Here is a 26,840-nt window from a genome sequence, read left to right on the forward strand (position 1 = left end):
TCTTAACATCAATGGACTCAATGCCCCAATAAAAAGACACAGACTAACTGACTGGATACGTAAACAGGACCCTACATTTTGCTGCTTACAGGAAACACACCTCAGGGTCAAAGACAAACACTACCTTAGAGTAAAAGGCTGGAAGACAATTTTACAAGCAAATGGTCTCAGGAAACAAGCTGGAGTAGCCATTTTAATATCAGATAAAATTGACTTTCAACCCAAAGTCATCAAAAGAGACTCTGAGGGACACTTCTTGCTGGTCAAAGGAAAAATACAACAAGAAGAACTCTCAATCCTGAACATCTATGCTCCAAATGCAAGGGCACCCTCTTTCATAAAAGAAACTTTATTAAAACTCAAAGCACACATTGCACCTAACACAATAATTGTGGGTGACTTCAACACTGCACTTTCCTCAATGGACCGATCAGGAAAACAGAAACTAAACAAGGACACAATGAAACTAATTGAAGCTTTGGACCAATTAGATTTAACTGATATATATAGAACATTCTATCCTAAAACAAAAGAATATACCTTTTTTTCAGCACCTCATGGTACCTTCTCCAAAATCGACCATATAATTGGTCACAAGACAGACCTCAACAAATATAAAAAGATAGAACTAATCCCATGCCTCCTATCTGATCACTATGGAATAAAAGTGGTCTTCAATAGCAACAGAAACAACAGAAAACCCACAAACACGTGGAGATTGAACAATACTCTACTCAATGACACCTTGGTCAAGGAAGAAATAAAGAAAGAAATTAAAGACTTTTTAGAACACAATGAAAATGAAAACACAACATACCCAAATCTATGGGACACAATGAAAGCAGTGCTAAGAGGAAAACTCATAGCCCTGAGTGCCTCCAAAAAGAAAATGGAGAGAGCATACATTACCAACTTAATGACACACCTGAAAGCCCTAGAACAAAAAGAAGCTATTTCACCCAGGAGGAGTAGAAGGCAGGAAATCATCAAACTCAGGGCCGAAATCAATCAAGTAGAAACAAAGAGAACCATACAAAAAATCAACAAAACTAGGAGCTGGTTCTTTGAGAAAATCAACAAGATAGATAAACCCTTAGCCAGACTGACCAAAGGGCTCAGAGAAAGTATCCAAATTAACAAACTTAGAAATGAAAAGGGAGACATAACAACGGAAACTGAGGAAATCCAAAAAATCATCAGATCCTACTACAAGAGCCTGTACTCAACACAACTGGAGAATCTGGGGGAAATGGACAATTTCCTTGACAGATACCAAATACCAAAATTAAATCAGGACCAACTAGACCATCTAAACAGTCCCATAAAGCCTAAAGAAATAGAAGGAGTCATAGAAAGTCTTCCAACCAAAAAAAGCACAGGACCAGATGGTTTCAGTGCAGAATTCTACCAGACCTTCAAAGAAGAGTTATCACCAATACTCTTCAAACTATTCCACAAAATAGAAACAGAAGGAACACTACCCAATTCCTTCTACGAAGCCACAATTACGCTGATACCAAAGCCACACAAAGATCCAACAAAGAAAGAGAACTTCAGACCAATTTCCCTTATGAACATCGATGCAAAAATACTCAACAAAATTCTTGCCAACCGAATCCAAGAACACATCAAAACGATCATCCACCATGATCAAGTAGGCTTTATCCCGGGAATGCAGGGTTGGTTCAATATACGGAAATCCATCAATACAATCCACTACATAAACAAACTCAAAGAACAAAACCACATGGTCATTTCATTGGATGCTGAAAAAGCATTTGACAAAATTCAGCATCCTTTCATGCTTAAAGTCTTGGAGAGAACAGGAATTCAAGGCCCATACCTAAACATAGTAAAAGCAATATACAGCAAACCGGTAGCCAGCATCAAACTAAACGGAGAGAAACTTGAAGCAATCCCACTGAAATCAGGGACCAGACAAGGCTGCCCCCTTTCTCCTTATCTTTTCAATATTGTACTTGAGGTACTAGCTCGGGCAATTCGACAACATAAGGAGGTCAAAGGGATACAAATTGGAAAGGAGGAAGTCAAACTATCATTATTTGCAGACGACATGATCGTCTACCTAAGTGACCCAAAGAACTCCACTAGAGAGCTCCTACAGCTGATAAACAACTTCAGCAAAGTGGCAGGTTACAAAATCAACTCAAGCAAATCAGTGGCCTTCCTATACTCAAAGGATAAGCAGGCTGAGAAAGAAATTAGGGAAATGACCCCCTTCACAATAGCCACAAACAGTATAAAGTATCTTGGGGTGACTCTTACCAAACATGCGAAAGATCTGTATGGCAAGAACTTCAAGACTCTGAAGAAGGAAATGGAAGAAGACCTCAAAAAATGGGAAAACCTCCCATGCTCATGGATCGGTAGAATCAATATAGTTAAAATGGCCATTTTGCCTAAAGCACTATACAGATTCAATGCAATACCCATCAAAATCCCAACTCAATTCTTCACAGAGTTAGAAAGAGCAATTATCAAATTCATCTGGAACAACAAAAAACCCAGGATAGCTAAAACTATTCTCAGCAACAAAAGAAAATCTGGGGGAATCAGTATCCCTGACCTCAAGCAATACTACAGAGCAATAGTGTTAAAAACTGCATGGTATTGGTACAGTGACAGGCAAGAGGATCAATGGAACAGGATTGAAGATCCAGAAATGAACCCACACACCTATGGCCACTTGATCCTCGACAAAGAGGCTGAAAACATCCAATGGAAAAAAGATAGCCTTTTCAACAAATGGTGCTGGTTCAACTGGAGGTCAGCATGCAGAAGAATGCGAATTGATCCATCCTTGTCTCCTTGTACTAAGCTCAAATCCAAATGGATCAAGGACCTCCACATAAAGCCAGACACTCTGAAGCTAATAGAAAAGAAACTGGGGAAGACCCTTGAGGACATCGGTACAGGGAGAAAGTTTCTGAACAGAACACCAATAGCGTATGCTCTAAGAGCAAGAATTGACAAATGGGACCTCATAAGGTTACAGAGTTTCTGTAAGGCAAAGGACACCATCAAGAGGACAGATCGGCAACCAACAAATTGGGAAAAGATCTTCACCAATCCTACATCAGATAGAGGGCTAATATCCAATATATATAAAGAACTCAAGAAGTTAGACTCCAGAAAACCGAACAACCCTATTAAAAAATGGGGTACAGAGTTAAACAAAGAATTCTCACCTGAAGAACTTCGGATGGCGGAGAAGCATCTTAAAAAATGCTCCACTTCATTAGTCATTAGGGAAATGCAAATCAAAACAACCCTAAGATTTCATCTTACACCAGTCAGAATGGCTAAGATTAAAAATTCAGGAGACAGCAGGTGTTGGAGAGGGTGCGGAGAAAGAGGAACACTCCTCCACTGCTGGTGGGGTTGCAAATTGGTACAACCACTCTGGAAAGCAGTCTGGCGGTTCCTCCGAAAACTGGGCACCTCACTTCCAGAAGATCCTGCTATACCACTCCTGGGCATATACCCAGAGGATTCCCCACCATGTAATAAGGATACATGCTCTACTATGTTCATAGCAGCCCTATTTATAATTGCCAGATGCTGGAAAGAACCCAGGTATCCCTCAACAGAAGAGTGGATACAAAAAATGTGGTATATCTACACAATGGAGTACTATTCAGCCATTAGAAACAATGAATTCATGAAATTCTTAGGCAAATGGATGGAGCTAGAGAACATCATACTAAGTGAGGTAACCCAGACTCAAAAGGTGAATCATGGTATGCACTCACTAATAAGTGGTTATTAACCTAGAAAACTGGAATACCCAAAACATAATCCACACATCAAATGAGATACAAGAAGAAAGCAGGAGTGGTCCCTGGTTCTGGAAAGACTCAGTGAAACAGTATTTGGCAAAACCAGAACGGGGAACTGGGAAGGGGTGGGAGGGAGGACAGGGGAAGAGAAGGGGGCTTACGGGACTTTCGGGGAGTGGGGGGGGGGCTAGAAAAGGGGAAATCATTTGAAATGTAAATAAATTATATCCAATAAAAAAAAAAAGACAAAAAAAAAAAAAAAAAAAAAAAAGAGTAAAAACAGCCACTGGGCGGTGGTGGCGCATGCCTGTAATCCCAGCACTCTGGGAGGCAGAGGCAGGTGGATTTCTGAGTTCGAGACCAGCCCGGTTTACAGAGTGAGTTCCAGGACAGCCAGGGCTATACAGAGAAACCCTGTCTCGAAAAAACCAAATTCAAAAAAAAAAAAAAAAAGAGTATAAACAGCCTACAGGAATGGATGAAGAGAGACAGTGAACCTATCCTTCCTGACTGTGCAGTGACGCCTGTGTGTCATATTACAGCTTGAATTACAGAAAGTAGACAGCTCACATAGACAGTGATAGCAGCAGGTGGACATCCTTAAGGAAGACATAGCCCCATCAGCAGCATAAATAGCATGGGCTAGAGGTGAGGGGAGAGTTCTTGACTGGGGACAAGTCATATAACCTTTTGTATAAAAGTTATTTTTGCCGGGCAGTGGTGGCACATGCCAGTAATCCCAGCAATCTGGGAGGCAGAGGCAGGAGTATTTCTGAGTTCGAGGCCAGCCTGGTCTACAGAGTGAGTTCCAGGACAGCCAGAGCTATACAGAGAAACCCTATCTCAAAAAAAAAAAAAAAATCCAAAAAACCAAAAAAAGAAAAAGTTATTTTTAAGCAACAGAGGCTGTGAACTCAAATGGTTTCTTTCTTAATTCCACTGGTATTTTTTTGACATTTTTTGACATTTTTATCGACAATATGCAGTATTTGTCAGGAATGTTTTTTGCCTTCTAAATAGTGACTATTGTCTTAAAGTTAAACACTAGCTGAGTCCTCTACAAATGTGTTTTATTTTGCTATTTACTCTATCTGTGTAGCGCACGTTATACTACGACAGGTGTTCTGACCTTTCATGTGTCTGTTTTTTGAATTTAACATATACATCAGTGTATTTTTATTCACTCACAAGTATAAATCATATTATATACCTGAAAATTTTAAAAAATATGTCCTTTAATTCTGTCATTTTAAAACAATCATGAGACAGAAGAACTAATTCCTATGCCTGTCAGTCATGTGGCTATAATAACTGCATTTCTCAATTTTGCCAAATGCAGCTAAAATATGAAAAATATGATTTGTCATCTTAAAGTATGTGTAAATGTTCAATTTTTAAGTATCTATAAATTTTGACACAGACCTGAATGAAAGTTACTTGCTTAGAATATGCCAAATTTGCAAAGCTGGTCTCACAGGATTATAAGGAAAACATTGTTAGTTTTATAAACTATCGATTTCTTTCTGGATGACTTGACCACCTCACGGCAACAAAATCCCTCTAATGTTCATGCCTTTCCAATACCCAGATAATATTCTACAACTAATTCTTTTCACTTTACACCTTTACACTGAGCTAAGAATTCTGTCAATGGCTTAAAGTCAATCAGCTTAGCCCATTTATAGTTTACACCAGCTCTTTGAATTCCACAGACCATTGTATAGACTGCTTTAGTTTATACTTTCTTTTGTTTCCCAGGTTGTCTTAGATGGTCATGTTTTCTTTCATACTTCAAATAAAACAAATCTGACCATCTACATTATAAACTTGAAAATACATTCTTTTCTTGTTCATCTTTATTTGTATGTTGATTTGAATTTGTGTATATGAGAGCTTTTGTCTTCAGTACCAGGGATGCCTCCCTTGGCTGTTTAGAATGGGGAGCAGTATCAAAGAGGGACTTAACAATTCTCAGGGTTAGACCCGTAGTCACAAACTACAAAGCTGTGTTCGAAGGGCAGGTGTGAACTAGAACATGACAGACAGACTCAAGTGATTGGAGCTGCCAGCAGCAAAGAAGAAATTGTAGGAAGAAAGCAAGATCTGTCAACAGACAATAAGCAGAAGTCATGGATCTGCCAACTATTTAACCTCATCATAAACACTACATCCTGCACCAGACATTCCTAGAGTATGGGTCATTTTATTAAAACAAAACAAACAAAAAACCAAGGGCTCTGCCATCATATCAGAAGTGGAGTGGAAAATATCGCAGGATATTTAAAATAATTGTCAATATATAAAATGCTCTGGCCTTAAAATTGTCTTTTTTACTATTATTCTTTTATTTCATTAGCCTACTTTTACTGAATAAGTTTTGTCATTAACTAAGCTTTATGTTTATAAATTTTATCTGCAACTTTCTTATAGACACAGCGGTTAGAGGATAACATTGTCAGGCTACCAGGGAACGGTGAGCACCAGAGAGAGGATAGTTCTAAAAGATGTAGAGAAAGTTCTTGATTCCATTCTTGTCTTCATCCATAACAAGACAGAGGGATATCTCCTTCATGTAATCTCTATTCCCAGGTCCATTGGCTTTGTAGCACGTCTACCTCCAAACTTGTCCACTCGTCTGGCCCATCTCACTCAGGCCTCATGGTTCTTTGACCAAGGAGCAGAATTAGATTATTTTGTTGTAAGACCTCCTATACAAATTTAGCATTTCTATTTCTCTTTTTGCTGTCATATTGCTTTATAATTGTAACTTTTGTCCTCACAAAATTTTAAGCCACCACTATAAAGTTACTCAAGGATGGATGTGAGAGATACTGGGCCATTTGGACTTCCTCCAATATCCTCACTTGGAATGAGAGAATGACATTGCTTCACCTTCAACACCTACTGAACATTAACACCACGTTGTGTGTCAGAGCAAGCTAGAGGGTGTGAAGCATTTGCACATTTCTCCTGCTTAATCCTCACCCAGCCTGTGAGCTAAGCAAATCAACATGATGCTTTATTACAGAGAAATCTAGGGCTGGAGAAATAATTTCTACACACTCTCCTAGTAGTAGTCCTGAATGAAGTCAAGCAGGTAAACCCGTGTGCTGTTTCCAATTTTGAATGCCATCATCATATTTTCAGTGGGATACATAGCTTATACATCTAATAAAGGCAAGTTTAGGAATAAGAAAATCAGCTCCATAGAAAGTTACCTTAAACCTAAGGGAAAATGATGAGATTTTAAATAGTGCAGTGCTGATGGCATCAGAGAATAGGGCACAAACAGGATATGTCGCATCCTACTTGACTATGAAGGCTCCATCATAATGAACAATAAGTAGGTAAAAGCTAATGCAGTTGGCAATTAGCTTTTATACATGAAAGGGAACTTTCATGCATTACAAAATAGATTTATACTAACACAAAACACTAGACTAAAATGTAGTCTATTAAGTACACATGCAGAAGTGTACTTAACACATATCTGTATTCATTATATTTATTAGTTATAAAAATTTGTCAATAAGGCCAATATGTAGAGAAGACTTAGAAAGATGTTGGTTTTACTTTAGTCACGGACATTCTCTGGCAGTATTTTACATCTTCCATTTATAACTGTATCATGTTAACTGATTACCATGCTAGAGCGAGACAGAGCAGATAAAATTCCTATATCATTTCTATCCTACAAGACCTGTTTCCTATTTTTACTGACAGTTCCTTCCCTTATTCCTTCCCCTCTTTCTACAGAAAATATTTCCCTCTTTCTGTGACCAAGACTCAACTTTGCCCTAATCCAGTCTCCTTTCTAGGACACACTTCTATAATTTTGTCCCATTCTCTACTGGCAAAATCTGAACTTGTCTATGCTATCATTCTCCTCAATATGACTTCCACAGGAATCCGTGTCTTGATCTGAAACAATCTACTTCCTGTCTCATTCTCTGTCCACATTGTTTTGCACTCTGTACAACAACAGTCTCACCTACATTCATTGTTTCCACTAAGTAACTTCTATGCTCTTCACAGGTTTGTCTGATCAAAATTTAGAGACCACCGTATCCAATGGTAGCCCAGACTAATGTTCATAAATTATTGAAAAACTGAATTTCTTATCTTTCTAACATTCATTAAAGAAAATTCAAATTCATTTATATGAATATTCATAGGATGGTTTGTATTAATTATGCTCTGAATAATAAGACTATTTTTGCTTATAATTATCATATAATTGATATGATACCATTTCATAAAGTTTAGCATAGCAAATAGCTCTTTCACTTAGAGCTGTCATACAGACTTTTACTTGTCTGTCTGCTTCCCTTCCTTCCTCCTCTTTCTTGATTTCATTTGTCTTTCTTTTTCCTTTATTTAAATAATTGTGCTTACTGCTAACACAGATGGAACTAAGATCAGTCAGGCTTAAATGACAGCAGTAGAAACATATTTCAACATGGTAGCTCTGTATTAATCTCCTAAGTTAATTTTCAGTATTGTGAAGAAAATAAATTGTATTTAATTAGTAAATAAACGTGTAAGTTCTAACAAACTAAAATTTCTGTAACGGCATCTTTAAAAAAGACTAATGTGTTTCTTAGACTTTTCAAGTTGAGTTAGAATTTTAAAGCACTTTGTATAAGTATAGTTTTAACCACCTTTAGTTTGGAATATTTAAATCAATTAAAGTTGCATGTGATTGCATGTCTTTGTATGAAGTTATGAATAGTATGTGTTCTATGGAAATCGCAATAATTGATTTTCTCCCTCAGTTATTAGCACATGGTGACACATGATGTGGATACGCACGTCATGTCGCAGGTTGTTATCCAAGGGATGAAGAGCCTCACAAAGCTAAAAAAAGGAAAATATTTCCTTATTTACTAAAGATTCATTTTGGCTTCCAGAGAGAACTCTGAAAATACAAAAGATAGGAGTTTGCGGCTCAAAACAACTTAAAGCTTCTCAACCGGTAGGAACTGTTAACATGTACCATGTTAACTGTTACATACAACTCACTCGCATGTGAGAGAAATGTCTGAGAGGGAAAGTGGCCAAATAATACAAAATAAGCACGGTGTAGAAATTAAAGAGTGAGTGTATATTTTCCAGAACTGCCCTCCTGATCTGTAAATGGAGCCTATCTTCTATTGGAGGGTAAATTCAGTTTGGCTAGTTTGTGATGAGGACATACATACTTATGAAACTTATTCCAAAATAAAAATCATTTTTTTATAATTTAGTAACAAGATGATGTCAGTTATTACAGATACATTGAATTAAATTATTTATTAACTCTTTAGACGTATAAAAGATTAAAACAAAAAACCTTCAAAGTCTACCAAGAATTACTTTGGGATCAAGTTCCTATTGACTATAAGTAGGAGAAAAAGATTGTTATAATTATACAAAACTAATCCTATTAGGGTTTACATAGAATACATCTGAAATTCAGTATTTTTCCCAGCATGTTATTTGGAGTAGACTTGAAACTGTACCTGTGGGTCACATTTTCAACCTCAAAATCTCTTATTTTTTACTACTGTCAGATAATTAAAAGGATCATTTTTTATTTTACACTCAATGCAAAGAATATTTTTAATTGGATATGTTAGTTATTTTTTCTTATTTATAAGATGTTTTCATAATTTACACTTCAAATGTTATTCCCTTTCCTCATTTCCACTCCAAAAACTGCCTATCCCATCTTGGCTCCACCTGCTCTCTAACACACCCACACCCAATTTTCTGTCCTGGCATTCCCCTACACTGGGGCAACTAGCTTTCACAGGACCAAGGGCCTTTCCTCTCATCGATGTCCAACAAGGCCATCCTCTGCTAAGGGTACTGGTTAGTTCATATTGTTGTTCCTCCTATGGGGCTGAATACCTCTTCAGATCCTTGGGTCCATTCTCTAGCTCCTCCATTAGAGACCCTGTGCTCAGTTCAATGGTTGGCTAAGAGCCTTCACCTCTGTATTTGTCAGGCTCTGGCAGAGCCTCTCAAAAGACAACTATATCAGGCTCCTGTCAGCAAGCACTTGTTGCATCCACAATAGTGTCCGGGTTTGGTAACTGTATGGGATGGATCCAAAGATTGGGCAGTCTCTGGATGGCCTTTCCTTCAATCTCTGCTCTGTACTTTGTCTGTGTAACTCCTCCCATGGGTATTTTGTTCCTCCTTCTAAGAAGGACCAAATTATCCACACTTGGGTCTTCCTTCTTGAGCTTCATGTAGTCTGTGAATTGTATCTTGGGTATTCTAAGTTTCTAGGCTAATATCCACTTATCAGTGAGTGCATACCATGTGTGTTCTTTTGTGATTGGGTTACTGCACTCAGGATGATATTTTCTAGTTCCATCCATTTGCTTGAATTCATGGTTTTCAATAGCTGAGTAGTACACCACTGTGTAAATATACCACATTTTCTGTATCAATTCCTCTGTTGGGGAACATCTCAGTTCTTTCCAGCTTCTGGCTATTGTGAATAAGGCTCCAATGGACAGAGTGGAGCATGTACATGTTGGAGCATCTTCTGGGTATATTCCCAGGAGTGGTATAGCTGGGTCCTCAGGTAGTACTATGTCCAATTTTCTGAGGAACCAACAAACTGATTTGTACCAGCTTAAAATCCCACCAGTAATGGAGGAGTATTGCACTTTCTCCATATCCTTGCCAGCATCTGCTGTCACCTGAGTTTTTTATCTTAGCCATTCTGAATATTGTGAGATGAGATCTCAGAATTGTTTTGATTTGCATTTCCCTTATGACTAAAGATGTTGACTGTTTCTATAGGTGCTTCTCAGCCATTTGGGATTCCTCAGTTAAGAATTCTTTGTTTAGCTCTGTACCCCATTTTTAAAAGGGTTGTTTGGTTCTGTGGGGTCTACCTTCTTGAGTTCTTTGTATATATTGGATATTAGCTTTCTATCAAATGTAGGATTGGTAAAGATCTTTTCCCAATCTGTTAGTTGCCATTTTGCCCTATTGACAGTGTCCTTTGCCTTACAGAAGCTTTGCAATTTTATGAGGTCCCATTTGTCAATTTTTGATCTTAGAGAATAAGCTATTGGTATTCTGTTCATGAAATTTTCCCCCGTGCCCATGTGCTCAATTCTCATCCCCACATTCTTTTCTATTAGTTTCAGTGTATCTGGTTTTATGTGGAGGTTCTTGATCAACTTGGACTTGAGTTTGTACAAGGAGATAAGAAAGGATCTATTTGCATTTATCTATATGTTGACCACCAGTTGCACCAGCACCATTTGTTGAAAATGCTGTCTTTTTCCCACTGGATAGTTTTAGCTCCTTTGTCAAAGATCAAGTGAACATAGGTGTGCGGGTTCATTTCTATGTCTTCAATTCTATTCCATTGATCTACCTGTCTGTAACTGTACCAATATAATACAGTTTTTATCACAGATTCTCTGTAGTGAAGCTTGTGGTCAGGGATGGTGATTCCACCAGAACCTCTTTTATTGTTGAAAATAATTTTTTGCTACCCTGGGATTTTTGTTATTTCAAATGAATTTGGAAATTCCTCTTTCTAACTCTATGAAGAATTGAGTTGGAATTTTGATGGAGATAACACTGAATCTGTATATTGCAAGATGGCTGTTTTTATTATAATAATCCTGCCAATCCATGAGCATGAGAGATCTTTCCATCTTCTGAGATCTTCTTTGATTTCTTTCTGCAGAGATTTGAAGTTCTTTTCACACAGATCTTTCACTTGCTGATTTAGAGTTACATCAAGGTATTTTATATTATTTGTGACTATTGTGAAAGGTGTTGTTTTCATAAATTTTTTCTCGGCCTGTTTATCCTTTGAGTAGAGGAAGGCTACATATTTGTTTGCATTAATTTAATATCCACCCACTTTGCTGAAGTTGTTTATCAAGTTAGGAGTTTTCTGGTAGAATTTTTGGGGTCCCTTAAGTATACTATCATTTCATCTGCTGAAAAATGTTGTTTGACTTCTTCCTTCCAATTTGTATCCCTTTGCCCTCCTTTTGTTGTCTAATTCTTCTTACTAGAACTTCAAGTACTATATTGTGTGGAGAGAGTGGGAAGCCTTGCCTCGTCCTTGATTTTAAAGGGATTGCTCCAAGTTTCTCTCCTTTTAGTTTGATGTGGGCTACTGTTTGCTGTATATTTCTTTTACTAAGTTTAGGTATGGGCCTTTAATTCCTGATCTTTCCAAGATTTTTATCATGAAGGGGCATTATATTTTGTCAAATGCTTTCTCAGCATCTAATGAAATGATTATGTGGACTTTTCCTTTGTGGGTGTTTATATAGTGGATTACATTAATGGATGTCAGTATATTGAATTGTCCCTGCATCCTGGGAAGAAGCCTACTTGATCATGATGGATGATCATTTTGATGTGTTCTTGGATTCAGTTTCTGAGATTTTATTGAGTATTTTTGCATTGATATGCATAAGGACAATTAGTCTGAAGTTCTCCTTTGTTAGGTCTTTGTGAGGTTTAGGTATCAGAGTAATTGTGGCTTCATAGAATGAATTGGGTAGTGTTACTTCTATTTCTATTTTGTGGAATAGTTTAAAGAGTATTGGTACTAGGTCTTTGAAGGTCTGATCAAACTCTGTACTAAACCCATCTGGTCCTGGGCAGTTTTTGGTTTGGAAACTATTAATGACTGCTTCTATTTCAGTAGGGGTTATGGGAATGTTTAGATCATTTATCTGATCCTGTTTTAACTTTGTTACCCAGTATTTTTTTAGAAAATTGTCCATTTTATCCAGATTTTCTAGTTTTGTTGAGTATAGACTTTGTAGTAGGATCTGATTATTTTTTCAGATTTCCTCAGTTTCTGTTGTTAGTTTCCCTTTTCAGTTCTGATTTTGTTAATTTGGATACTGTCTCTCTGCACTCTGATTAGTCTGGCTAAGGGTTTAACTATCTTGTTGATATTCTCAAAGATCCAGCTCCTAGTTTGGTTGATTCTTTGTGTAGTTGTTTTTTTTGTTTGTTTGTTTGTTTGTTTCTATTTGGTTGATTTCAGCCCTGGGTTTAATTATTTCATGCCATCTACTCTTCTTGGGTCTATTTGATTTTTTTGTTCTAGAGCTTTCAGATGTGCCATCGAGCTGCTAGTGTATGCTCTCTCCAGTTTCTTTTCGAAGGTACTCAGATCTTTGAGTTTTCCTCTTAGCACTGTTTTCATTGTGTCCCATAAGTTTGGGTATGTTGTGGCTTCATTATCATTAAATTTCAAAAAGTGTTTAATTTCTTTCTTTATTTCTCCCTTGACCAAGTTATCTTTGAGTAGAGTTGTTCAGCTTCCATGTGTATGTGTTTCTATTGTTTTTCTTGTTATTGAAGACCGGCCATAGTCTATAGTGTTCTGATAGGATACATAGGATTATTTCAATCTTCTTGTAGTTGTTGAGGTCTGTTTTGTGTCCAAGTATATGGTCAATTTTGGAGAAGGTTCCATGAGGTTCTGAGAAGAACATGTAATCTCTTTTTTAGGATGAAACGTTATATAGATATCTGTTAAATCCATCTGCTTCATAACTTTGTTAGTTTCACTATTTTTCTGTTTAGTTTCTGTTTTCATGTCCATTGTTGAGAGTAGGATATTGAAATCTCCCACTGTTATTGGATGAGGTTCAATGTGTGCTTTGAGCTTTAGTAAAGTTTCTTTTATGAATGTGGGTACCCTTGAATTTGGAACATAGATGGTTCAGAATTAAGAGTTATTCTTGGTGGATTTTTCCTTTGATGAGTATGAAGTGTCCTTCCTTATCTTTTTTTGATAACTTTAGGTTGAATGTTGATTTTATTCCATATTTGAATGGCTACTCCAGCTGCTCCACTAAGCCTGTCCCAGCTGCTGCACTGTTTATGTTATTTTTAATGTTGTTGTTATGCATAATGTAAACAACACATCTTATATATGGAACAAAATGCTGACCTAAATCTTCATGGAGAGGAAATGGAAGCTGTACACTGACTGGCAAAGTTAGTATCATCTGGGAAGAAAATCCAAGTACAACAGAGAAACATGCTTTAGCCATTATAGAGCATATGCTGGCAATAAAAGGAAGTGATGAAAGGTACAAAGACAGACTCAGAGGAAAGCAAGTAGGCCTAGTGCCATGTAGATAAGGAAAACAAGCAGAATCTGAGGTGTGAGAATGCTTGTGTCTTGGGAATTTATTAATAACACTAGCCCATGATTTATTAGTCTGTTTTCCAGAGGTAAAGTTACAGCTACAAATGACTTCAGAATCTCAGAAGCTTGCAGTGTCTATAGCATATTTCTTCCTTCATTGCTGTGGTCAGCTGTGGCCCTGTCCCATACATCTTCTCATTCTGGAGCTGGCTGAAAGAACAGCACATATTTTATCATGTGTCTTTTATACAAACAGAAAGAGCAGAACGTACAATTGCACATGATGGCTTTCTCACCACTTCTAGTCAGTGCTTTCTCAGTCACTCTCGCATTTCAGTGCAAGCTCATGTCACAAGGCAAAGTGTGGCGTCATAGAACTATAGGTCAGACAGCTGTGGTATGAAACATGGAATACTTTTATTATGAAATAAGAAAGAATGGATACAAATAGTGCGATCTGCTCTGGACATAATTTTTTCCAGGAGTATTTTCCAGGAAGAATGTGTACTATAGGCAAATCTTTAAGAGGTAGGGCACACCTAGGTCAAAAGTCAACCATTTATGAATGGTCGCCAGAGGGTTAATATTGAATAATCTGTCTTTTTTGCTTGTGAAATTAACAGAAAAGAACAGGATGGCCCTTAAAGTAATTTTGCATATGTTCATAATTTTTATCGTGAGGGTACGAAGAAGTATATGATCATCACAGTGTACAGCTTAGGAGAGAATCATTAAAAGTGTACTCTTATGACTGCTTAAAAAAGGGACTATCATGATTATTAAAGAAATGCAGCCTCTCTCCCAAGAATCATTAGATAAGATAAAACAAAACAAAGTTTATAAAATTATTAATTCATCAAAAATAAATGAACAAATATTAAATCAAAAAAATGGAAAAGAGGGATACAATGTCATGATGGAAAATATGAAACAAATATAAACTTTCTCAAAGCCAAATATACTAGTCATTAAGCTGGAATAAGTCGCTAAGCACTCAGGTTTAACACAATTACTCAAACTGTTTTTTTTTAATGACTCAAAAATATGTTGTTTACAAAAATACCTTTTAATAAATCTTTATAACAAATTAAAATCAATTCTTAAGAAAGACTTTTAAATAAATTGAAAGAAAGTGGTTAGATATACAAAATTAGAAACAAAGCAAAAGGAATCAGGCAATAGGAATAGAAAAGTCAGGTGACTCATAATTAGAGAGTCTTACTATAACCCAGAGACTTTTCAGAAAATTAGTCAAAACACAAAGAACAAGAAGCATTGGGAGGACAGGGGGAGAGAAGGGGGCTTGCGGGACTTTTGGGGAGTGGGGGCTAGAAAAGGGGAAATCATTTGAAATGTAAATAAAAAATATATCGAATAAAAAAAAAAGTAAAAAAAAAAAAAAAAAAAAAAAAAAAAGAAGCAACCCTACAGTCACCAAAATGGATTTTGGTGTTCTTTTCTCAATAGCAGAAACAACAGACACCAAAATCACCAACCACATTTATACAGACACTGAATAACACTATCAGTCATGAACTCCTTAACAATAAGAAATTATTCCCCACAAGAGCAACATACATTTTCTAAGATGCAAGTCGTAATTTCTAAGGTGCTACATAGAACTTGTCTTGATCCATAAAACAATGTTTAATAAATTTGAAAATATTAAATAATGTTTCTATACATGACAAAACAAAGTATTGAATTGAATCAATAAACCAAAAATAACACAATATATCTTTAAAGGTGCTTAAGTATTTGAACATTAAGAAACAAAATATTAAGTAATCCATGTGTTAGAGAAGAAACTTCAAATGATACATAAAAATATTTATTTCAAGGGAAATACAAAGAAATCAAGATGTGAAGGGTACAGCTAATGCAACTTTTGTTGGGAAACTAGCACTAGCCTTTAGTACCTCTATTAGAAAATAAGGTGTTAATGAATTTGAAACTTGATGAACTACAAACTAAGAATATAGCACCAAGGAAAAAATAAATCTAAAAACAGAACTCACAAAATAGGAAAATTAAGTTCTGTCATGTAAAAAAAAAAAAAAAAAAAGTCAAATTTCTAATAGAAGTCTCTCCAGCACATCTACACTGAACAATATCAAGCAGTGGCTAAGGCATCCTCTTCCTCCACATCTGTCCATTTTCAGGGTAGACTATGAACCTCCTAAACCAAGTATGCAGAACACAAGAAAAGAAAATGAGAGTTACAACAAAGCATAGCAGGTACGGAAATGGTGAACATAATAGAGAATGAACTCCAATAACATATTAAGCAGTATTCGGCAAATCCAGAGCGGGGAAGTGGGAAGGGGTGGGTGGGAAGACAGGGGAAGAGAAAGGGGCTTATGGGACTTTCGGGGAGTGGGGGGGGGGCTAGAAAAGGGGAAATCATTTGAAATGTAAATAAAAAATTATATCAAATAAAAAAAAGAAGTCAATATACTAAATCAGGCTTGATTTTTCCCAAGAGCATCAGGTTAGTTTAACATGTGAAAATTAATGCATCTCCTCACATTTACAGATCAAGGGAAAATCACACTTGGGGGAGAAAGATCTTCAGTCTTCACATGAAACACAAAATTCAGTTTGAGGTAGATCACAAACCTGAGCTTAAAGCTAAACCTTAACATTTATAAAAGCAGAGAGGTACAACCTTTGAGTAGAAGTCTTTCTAGATGTGACAGAAAAATATAAGTCATAAAAGGAAAACATTGGTTTCATCTAAATAAACACTTCTGCTCACATTTAAGGACTGAAAAAATTACAAGTTTTTGCTGAGCAAATGTTCGTATTCCACATATATTAACACATCCCCAAATTTTAGACTCAAAGTAAGACACCGTCAGCCACAATATTTCACTTTGTGGCAGTAAAACTGCTACTGTGAAATAGTTCAAGAGAATTAGAAACATAAAATGCTGGCATAGGAATGCTGGAGGGCTGGGGACACAGCTCAGGAGGTAAAACATACTTTCTGGGCAAGCATGAGTCCTGAGTTCTCATTCCCAGAACCCCCCACAGAAGCACAATCATCTGTGTCACAGGGCTTCTGTGTGGAGATAGAAAGTGGAGACAGGAGAATGCCTGGACACTCACCAGCCAGCCATTCTGGACCAAACAGTAGAAAAATCAAACAAATACAAAGGAATGCTGGCTAAAAGCTTAATGCAAAGACCAAATCCTCAGGTTCTTTGACCTCTTGCATAGTTAGCCACGGTACAGTGCACTCCAGCATTCACACATGAAGGTTTACAAATAGGCAAGCATCATATAGAAACACAGATAACAGCTAAGACTAGTTAAAAATGCTTTCTCAATAAATACCAAATTATAATTTATCTTTTTCCACTCTCCTATCTTCCTCCCAAATCGCCCCAATGTGTGTGTGTGTGTGTGTGTGTGTGTGTGTGTGTGTAGATTAAACTCATAAGCTCATGCATACTAATCATATAGTCTACCACTGAGCTCTAGAGCTACAGGTATACCGGTGCTCAGTAATAGTTACCAGTTAATAGCTCCAAATGCCCAGCTCTCCTTCAACAGGAGAATGGATAGATAAACTGTCACATAGTATTTAAAGTAATATTAAGCTTCTAAGAATGAGTACTATTGATATACTCCAACTCCCTGACTCTGAAAATTATGATTGAAAGATCAAGAGATGGTATGCTGTCTGTTTCGATTAACAGCACATTCTGGAACAGTTAAAATTAGGCTGCGGTGACAAAGAACAGATGCCCCACCTGCCCACATGCAAACAGGGTAGTGGCAGGAAGTATGGGCCCAGGGGAAGGAACATAAGGAAACTTACTAAGATAGTAGTAGATGGCTCACTGTGTCTCCATACTATTCTTTAAACTCAAAAAGTTGCCTTTAGATCTGAGTGTGTTGCTAAATGTCAATTTCTGCGTGACAGTGAGGTAGGCAGAGAACGGGGCTCTGGAGCTGCATCCGTGCATAGGAGCAGTGGAAACACCTGATTGGAGCCAGAACAAAGAGAAGATGACAGAATGTGACTGCCCTTAAGAGATGACACAAGGGCAGGGAGATTAGAAGTGGTAGATCAGCAAGTTCTTATACTTCTCCATTTCCAAAATTCCTTAAATGGAATATGTAGGTTTTGAGTCTAGTATAGTGTATCAAATACCTGCTATCTTCAGGAGCTAAACCTCTCTAGTCCCTTGAATTCCCTTCAACCACTTGTAAATACCTATTTCTATTAAATAAAATGATATAATTATTCTAGTTTACAGCTCACAATAAAGAGTTTAAAATGAAAATGCACAGTGAAAACTTAGGGGAAAATTTGGTTTGTTCCCATGCAATCATTATATGGATACAAACAATTAAGCATTTATCCTTTCCATACAGTTTCTGGTAATGTAGGCAGAAGGCAAAAAAGAAACAGTCCCGTGTAGTGCACATTTCCTGAGCTTATAACAGGTGCTGAATCAGGGTTTGCCAGCTTGTACATCTGTGACCTTTATTAAGAATTACAGTTCATATCTCAGCCTCTATGTAAGTACATATGTATGACTAAAACATTGTTATATAATACAGCTTATTCTTGCTAAGTAAAACATACTGATGTTCTCTAGTCTAGTGTTGACTGTTACAATAGCTACAGAAATTTTGGTTCTGGCTCGCTTACTTTCGCTGCCCAATAATAGGTTGTGCATTGTGCTTTGAAATGATGCGTGCTGCTGTTCTTTCTCCCCAAAGTGTGGTCTGTGGAACAGCTGCCCCAGCATCACGGGCGGTTAAGAAATGAGGAGCATGAGGCTCCTCTTCACATAGACTCTGTATTTTAGCAGCACCTCTAGATGGCCCTGTGAATTTCTGATACCAAATGATGAAGATGCTTGAGGCTGCCGATATCTTCTGGATGTCGTGTCAGATGGAATCTGACTCAGTGGTCCAGCGCTAGCTAGGGCTTTGTCTTTGTTGTTTAACTGTTAGAAAGGAAATATTTTCTTTTTGTCCTCTTGTGGATGGCTTTATGTATTCACATTTTATTTGCCATGTATTTAGTGATAGGACACTGCTATGTCTTACTCTGAATTACTCCTCCTTGTGAGAAAAAAAAATGCCTAACAAGGCTTTTCTACCCAAACTTTCGTTTCCTTGGATTATAGTGTAGCTTCAGGTAAGCATGCCATGGCCAGTCTTGCTAAGTTAGCAAAATTTGTCCCCCCATTTCTTCCAGTAGATACCTAAGCCAGGATCTCAGCTGGTGAAGACAGTGGTCCTGCTCCTAAGTGCTTTCTCCCATCAATAGAGACCTTCCTTTCTCTGTAGTATGTTTCCTGAGTGGTGGGAAGTTGTAGCCTGGGGGTTGCTAATCCTGCTAACACTAAAAGGCTCACTCCCATTAGCAGCTTCTGTGTTGCATTAATAATAAGAAAGTAATAAAGACACCCCAGCCTCAGCTCTCTTTCTCCCCTGAGGTAAGGCCTCAGCTTCCCTCCAGTCCCCATGGTCAACTCTAATGGCTTTTCTGTACTAGAGTGGTAGGATAGATTGATGTAACTATTGTTTTTTTAACAGAGTTAAATTCCTTCTTCCCCAGAAGCTCAGAGGGAAGTTTTTCCCTAAACCTTGTAGGTTAAAAGCAATAGCATCAATACTTTTCCCATGAAAGTCAGCCATTTAATTCATAACTTAAACACAAATTGAGATTACTTGGCACAGTGAAAATAGAAGGATAGCATTGCAACATAATAACAAGCACAAGAAGAAGTTGATTATCTTAGAGTCCAGTCCCAGATTCCTTGACAGAGCCATAAAATAGAACTCACGCACAGGCATTCTGGGCCCTTTGTGTTTGATTATTCATGAAATCATTTCTCTTCACAGCAATAAACTAAAATCAAGATAATCAAAAGTAAAGATAGTTACTTTTGTAAATGCTAAAAAAAAAAATATTAACTGGCAAAGGAGAAGAGAAAAGAAAATGAGGAGAAATAATGGTATAGCAAAAGAAGCTTGGAGTTAAGGGGCCAAGAATGTTAGTCAATTATTTCTTCATAAAATGTTCTTGAGATCCGTGGAAGAGTTATGCCACCTTTCTTTTGAAATCATGTTATCTCTGACAGAAGGTCTCTTTAAAAATTGTTTGGTGTCCAGATACTATGGGAAAGTGTGTATTCTGTCCATAAAAACTGATTGTATTTGCAATAATCAGATTGTTATATTGTTTCATTTTTATGCAAAGCTGTTTTTTTTAATTCAACTTTCCTGTTCTCACTGAGTGCACAGTAGCCCATTACTGCAAAGGTGTTTCTCAACTTTGCAGTCAAAACAGTAGAATGTTTCTTGTTCTTTCTTTCTTACATCATTTTGTGCTGATCTTGTGAGGCTAATTTGTGATTTGTTTGCATTTTGCCAATTTCGTATTTATACTGTCAAGCGAAAGGACCAATATCAATCAGTAGCTACCTTAATATTTTAAATACAATTTTGTTCATAATTCACAACAACTATGTAAAAATGAAAGTTGTGGCTGGAGAGTGGGATCGATAGTTAAGAATCCTTTCTGTTTTCTCAGGAGATAGAATTCAATTTCCAGCATTTCGATCTGGTAGCTCACTCATAACTCTAGCTCTAGAAGATGTGATATCCTCTTCTGGTCACTACAAGCACCCCAACTCACTACAGTGTATGCACACAAATACATGCATGTATACACACACATACATACACACACACAATTTAAATTGAAAATTATTTTTTAAATCCATATAATCAACATGATTTTTTTTAAAGTACATAAGTAAAAGGAGAAATAAGAGAATTGAATAAGACTACTCATCTAATATTTTTAAAGATCGCAATCCTTTAAATGAAAAATGTGAACTTTAGGAATAAGAAAACCCAAAACAACCTGGCAGTAGTGACCCCTTTAATTCCAGCACTCAAGAGGCAGAGGAAGGTGGATCTCTGGGGTTGAGCCCCAGCCAGTCTACAGAGTGAGGTCCAGGACTATTGAAAGAAACACTGTCTTAGGAAACCAAAAACAGAAAATGAAAAAAATGCAAAATATTTTTCATAAATATTTACAGAAACCAGTATAAATCCCTTTTAATGAAACAATTCTCATATTTATTAGCCAAGCAATTTTCAAAACCACTATATGCATTCTTGTTTGTGGCTGTGCCACATATAAAAGGGCAGAAGCATTCACTCTGTTCCCATGAGTGCCACAGTGTTGTTGGTGTATCTTTAAAACTGAGGAAGAGAGAAATGTGCCATTTTCATGGAGTCCAGGAACAAGTAACCCCATCTGGAAGCAGCACCTGTGACAGGGACTTCTCCCCGCATTGCCCTTCATGTGTGATTTCTGTCCCACAGTCCATGAAGGCTCTGGAGAGACCAGTCAGAAGGAGACATCTACCTGTGACATTTGCCAGTTTGGGGCCGAGTGTGATGAAGATGCTGAGGATGTCTGGTAAGACGCTGCTCATGGTTCTTAATCTTTAGCTGCTCTTTCAAACAGCACATTGTTAGAATCTCTCTGTTCTTCTGACTTCCCAAGGCAGTAAGGAGTAAGCGCAGTAGTTTCTTTCCCATCTTCTCCCATCTTCTCCCCGCTCCCTCTCCTTCTTTCTCCCTATAGCTCTCTGACTCCTTCCTTCCCTCTCTCCTCCACTTCCATCTTACTTCCTCCCTTCTTTCTCTTTCATATCTTTGCTGAAAACAGAAAACCATTCTATTCTTCGATATGAAAACTATTTGCCAAGAGCTATTAATAGCCTGAGAGTAGACAAGCTTCTGAGAGTAGAATCTGTTTAAGGAAAGGGGACACTTTTTAAATAAGAAGGAAAATGATACATTGGCAGAAGTGAAACACAAGGCACGTATGAGACATTTTAATCTAGAATGAAGTTAAGATTCCATCTGAATAAACTGGGACACTTACGGATGAACCCTGCCAGGGAACAGCCAGACAGAATAACCATCTCTCCATAAAAATAGACATTAGTAGCCTTTCCAGGTTTACCAAACACCTTGGGTCACTGTACAGCTGGAGGTCGCATCTATGATTCCCGCCAACAGCTGAAGCATCTTGAGGAATTCTGAAGTGTATTGTCTTCAGAGCATCCTGGGCCTTTTGATGTTGATAAATTTATAGTCCAAAGGGTAAGGGATCATCAGAATTTCTTTTGAGATTCTCTAGACATACCAAACTTTTTAGTTTCACCCTGAACTTAATGAATCAAAATTTCAGTGAAGTGGAACTTAAACTTAGTATTTTTCTGAAAATTCTTAAATGATTATGGAAATGTTACTTTAAAAGAAATGACTGACTAAAAAGAATCATTGACTTCATTGATTTCTGCTTTCCCATCAGTCTTCAGGCTTCCAATTGTTTTCCTTTATATAAAGTTGAACAAGGCAAGGGGTGGCTGGAATATAGCTCAGCCATTAAGAACATGTATTTTTTGCAGAGACTTTTAAAACAACATTCTTTCTCCAATTTCTCATCTTTATACTGATCAGTTTTAACTGACAGTCACACTTTCAAAGTACAGAATTTAAAGTACGAACTACCTAAATATAGTTCAAGGATTTTGTGCAAGGCTAGTGGCAACAGAAAGGCGAAGCAGTTGCCCATGGGGACCTAACACGATGAATGGACTTCAGAAATAATAGCCTTGTTAAGAAAGAGACAGGATGGCCTCGGCAGAGCCTCCAGGAATTGGGCATCAACCAGGAAGATTAATTGGGTACTAAGCCAGGTTTACTTAGTGGTCTTGCCACAGATGACCAAGCCTTGGTGGCCAGAGATAGAAGGTATATAGCCTAAATATGGGTCTTTGCAAGGTCAAAATGAAATCAGAGGGAAGGATGACTGGATACTAGATTGGTTATCTTTTGGCTAGGATGTCTTGTATGCCTCAGGCTAGGGGCAAGAATTCAGTTCCAAAATTCAGAATAAGCCTGACCCTCCAGATGGGGACCAAGTGGCCATAGCTGTGAAGATCCGAGACTGCAGGGGCAGGGAGCCAAGAACAACGTTAGACTTTCCAGACAAGAGGAAAAGTTGTTAATGCTGAAAGAGAATGTGTTTAAAATGTCCAAGGTAAGCAATAAAGAATAGTGCTGACACCAGTACATTGATTTTCACTTACTTAAATACCTTTGTGTGTTAACACATTGTATTTTTTTGACCATGAAGTAGATTGGAAACAGCTGAAGGACATGAGAATAAAGCAATAAATGAAGCTAAATAGGCATGGAATGAGAGCGACTATAAAGGAAGAGAGTTAGCACTCGGAGAGGGATCTGACCATACTGTTCTATAAAATCCTCATGACAACAGGGGAGCTTTTACACTATTAATTTGGGATGAAACTATGACTGGATTCCTTGAAAACATAAAATTTTTCTTGGGTCACATGGCAATAAAGAGCACAGCAGAATATTTTTCTTTGACATCAACTTAAACGCAATTTCATGCAAATTTTATCTCTCTTGGCTTTGTGTTATAATAACTAGGTATAAATAAATACTAATGGACAAATGCCATTACACACAAAAGTATAAAATGTATTCTGATCTTTCTTTAAACCTGGCCTAGGATATGAATATTTTCATTCTGCTATGGGGTTGAATGTAGTTCTTCAAAGTTCTTTCAAAAGGAAGATAAATATTTTGTTAGCATAAAAAAAAAATCCAGTGAACAGTCAGCTGATCATACTCCATAGATAGGGGAGGTTTTGAGTTAAGAACCAAAGCACAGTGAAAATTAGCAAACGAAATCAAAGAAATGGGAAAAGAGCTGAATACGGGGCTAAAAATAAGAGTTAGAAAATGATGTTGATAGGCTGTGACACTAATCACGTGACACTTAACGCTTATGTTCTGAGGGAACAGATTGATTATAATCTGATGGAAGGTGAAGTGTCATGTTCTGTGGCTTCACTGGGAGGCTCTTTTCCTGCCCTATTCTACTTATGAAAACATCAATACAGCAAAAATTAGAAAATGGTGTTTCTCGATATGAAAGATAGAGCTTTGCTGAAAAAGTGTCTTCGGCAATGGGTACCTACCTCGGTGTAAAAACGGATCTGACTTTCAAAAGGCAAAATTAAAATTGAAGCAAGAGAAACTGTCCACATTGCAGTGCAGCCTCTGCTAGATCAGAGCTATTCTTTATCAAAGACCGACTTCAGAACAGTGGGATGAAGAAAGGAACATTTGTGCTTGTTCATGGGAGGAGTTAAAGGAGGAAAACAGGAAGTACTTAGAAGATTATTCTCTTTACAACTGCACTGGAAGAAAATCAAAACTTATACATCAAAGTGAATCTCAAATACATCCTGCCAAATATAATTTATACAGCAAAAGAATGGCTTCTAAATAAGACAAAATTGACTCATTGCAAAGTAATAGAAACCCAGCTGATAGCAGTGGGAATAAGAACTTATGATTTCAGCAAATATTTTTGATACTTGGTTCATTTTAGACACTGCTTTATATTCCTTTAATTATTGTACCTGATAAATTATCTCAGTGAGTCCAAAGTAGGTCACTAGGAACTCCTTGCACTGGGAACTAGTTCTTAGAAGTAATTAGCCTGGAATATTTTGTTGGTCCTGTCAGTCAAAAGTAGTTCAGAGCCCAGGGGTTGATACTTGATTTAATGTATTTTTTAAAAGCAAGTTGATAGCTGGGCCTGATCATAGGAATGTCTCCGTATGAAACTGGCTGAGTGCCTAATATTTGCAGCGTGTCAGAATAGATCAAGAACAAGAGCTCAGGTGTAGAAGCAGGTGCCGCCGTTGACAAACAACATAAGGGGAGAACCTCAGTTCTTATATGGAGGAGCATTACGTGCCTGATTTTAGTTCCTCACACTGCTTAGCTTTGCTTTCGTAATGTGTGCTCCATGCCATGCAGCTGCCATTGGCAATTTTATGTAGGCTCAGATGCTGTTAGTTTCTCAGTGTCCACTCATTTGTCTCTGAAAACCCCAACAGTGCTTACCACTCCTGAAACACTATCCCACGTTTATATAAAATACTGGTGACAAATTGCAGGGGTAAGAAATGACAGAGAAGCAACAGCCGCAGTTTGCTGAGTTCACAAGAGTGAGCATATAGTGCTTTTTGTTTTGCTGTTTCACTGATGTTCTGTAATTGGAGCACGGTGTACAATTTGGCATTCCTTTCATGAGCATCTCCCACAAAGACAGTTTAGTCTGAAGTCTTTAGCGTCTTGCTCCTTTGATCTGCAGAGACTAGGAAGACCACGCACTGTTGGCATCACTCCCACCTTTAATGCATTCTGGACCGTGGAGACTCATGAATATTTGAAACAGGGCAATGGCCGTGGATGATCCTTGGCACTGGAGTTCACCATACGTAAAAGTAAATTAGACATTAGATCCCGCTGACTTCAGTGCATTCGGGTTGTAAATTTGAGAGGGTAAATTAAGACAACTCCAAGTACACACAAAAAAAATGGCTTCTTTTAAAACTACTATTGGCCAACATTGAATAGACCCACTGCTACAAGTTAAATATTTCTAGGTGAGAATATCAAATAGGGATGGGCACAAAATAAAGAAAAACATGCTTATTAATCATAATTTTATGATAAACTGAGTTTATCCAGTCTTCATCTAAGTGGTTCTTTTTTATTGACTTCCTTTGTGCTCTGGCCTCAATGGTAAATGTGGTAAACTCAAATTAGAATTGCTTTCTAGCATGAATTTACTCATGAAGACAATGAGTAAAATCAAACACACGCAAAAAATCATAGGTCCAGTTTAGAAGAATCTACTGTTTGTTGTATTGTTGTTTGAATTTATCTTGCCACATAGGCCATAATTTTAGCTCTGAGGGTTCACTGGTAGGTAAGGCTATTGTTAATCTGAGTAGCAACTTCTAGTGCCATGAAAACTAGCCAGAATGAAGTAAACATCCTGGTCATTACCACCTTGATTCATCTAAGTCCTGTGACCAGAAGAGTGTAATCACTTCAGCAATAGTGTTTAACCACCAACTTCTGGTAGTCAGCCAAGAGCAAAGTTAATAGCTTCTATTATTTTGTAGGTCTTTAGGACACTTCTGACCAAGAAGTTGTGGGCAGGAGGTATCCCATATATGACACTGGGCTTTTTAAGATTCAACATACAAATAAAAATATTTGATACTGGTGCCACACAAGAGTAAGAACATGTAACAGTTGCCTTTCTGGGTCTTAGGTGACCTTATTCACTATGTTTTCCAATTCTGTCCTCTTAGCATCCAATTCCAGTTTTCTTTACACTCAGTAATGTGTGCTGTTTCCATATCCTGGCTATAATGATGTACATGTGTATTAGTTGTGTATACATATAGGAATGATATAGCTTGGTCATACAGTGAGTCAATTTCTAGGGGTTTGCTTTTGTTTTGGTTTTGTTTGTTTTGAGGAACTGTCACAATGGTTTCTAGAGTGGCTATCTGAGATTCTTATGGTCTAGGTATCACTCCTCTTTGTTTGCTTCTCATTCTGAAGGTAAAATGAGTGACTGTCATCTCTAAAAATTGCAAATGTTCCTATTCATATGGAAGGACATGATCTTTCCTTTAGTGTTTCCTGGCCTGGAAAGCTTTTAAGGGAGTGAGAAATCAGTGCGTGATTGTAAAAAGTACTGCTCCACCCTTGTGACTTCACTTGGAAAATGATTACATTTATCAGCAAAGGAAGAACCACGTGTAAATGATTATGTTAGTATTTCTTTCATGCATTTCTATTCTTATCTATATCAAGAATGTTAAGGCCTGCCTCTAAGTTTCACATAATTACGTAAAATTTTCAAATACAAGTATTACCATATTAGATAAGTATTTCTAGAGTGTAGTCAGTACAGTAGTATCTACAAATCA

At 37.3% G+C, this 26,840-nt stretch overlaps 1 protein-coding gene across 1 annotated transcript in view; it reads left to right on the top strand.

Moving 5' to 3' along the window:
* Tmeff2 (transmembrane protein with EGF like and two follistatin like domains 2) overlaps positions 1-26,840 on the top strand; it is a 284,490-nt gene that overhangs the window by 149,638 nt on the left and 108,012 nt on the right. Inside the window, exon 5 of the mRNA XM_052192909.1 lies at positions 21,313-21,409. Coding sequence (XP_052048869.1) covers positions 21,313-21,409 — 97 coding nt within the window. The remainder of the gene's footprint in view (positions 1-21,312; positions 21,410-26,840) is intronic.

This window comes from Apodemus sylvaticus, chromosome 9 (genome assembly GCF_947179515.1).
Source record: "Apodemus sylvaticus chromosome 9, mApoSyl1.1, whole genome shotgun sequence".
NCBI lineage: Eukaryota > Metazoa > Chordata > Mammalia > Rodentia > Muridae > Apodemus > Apodemus sylvaticus.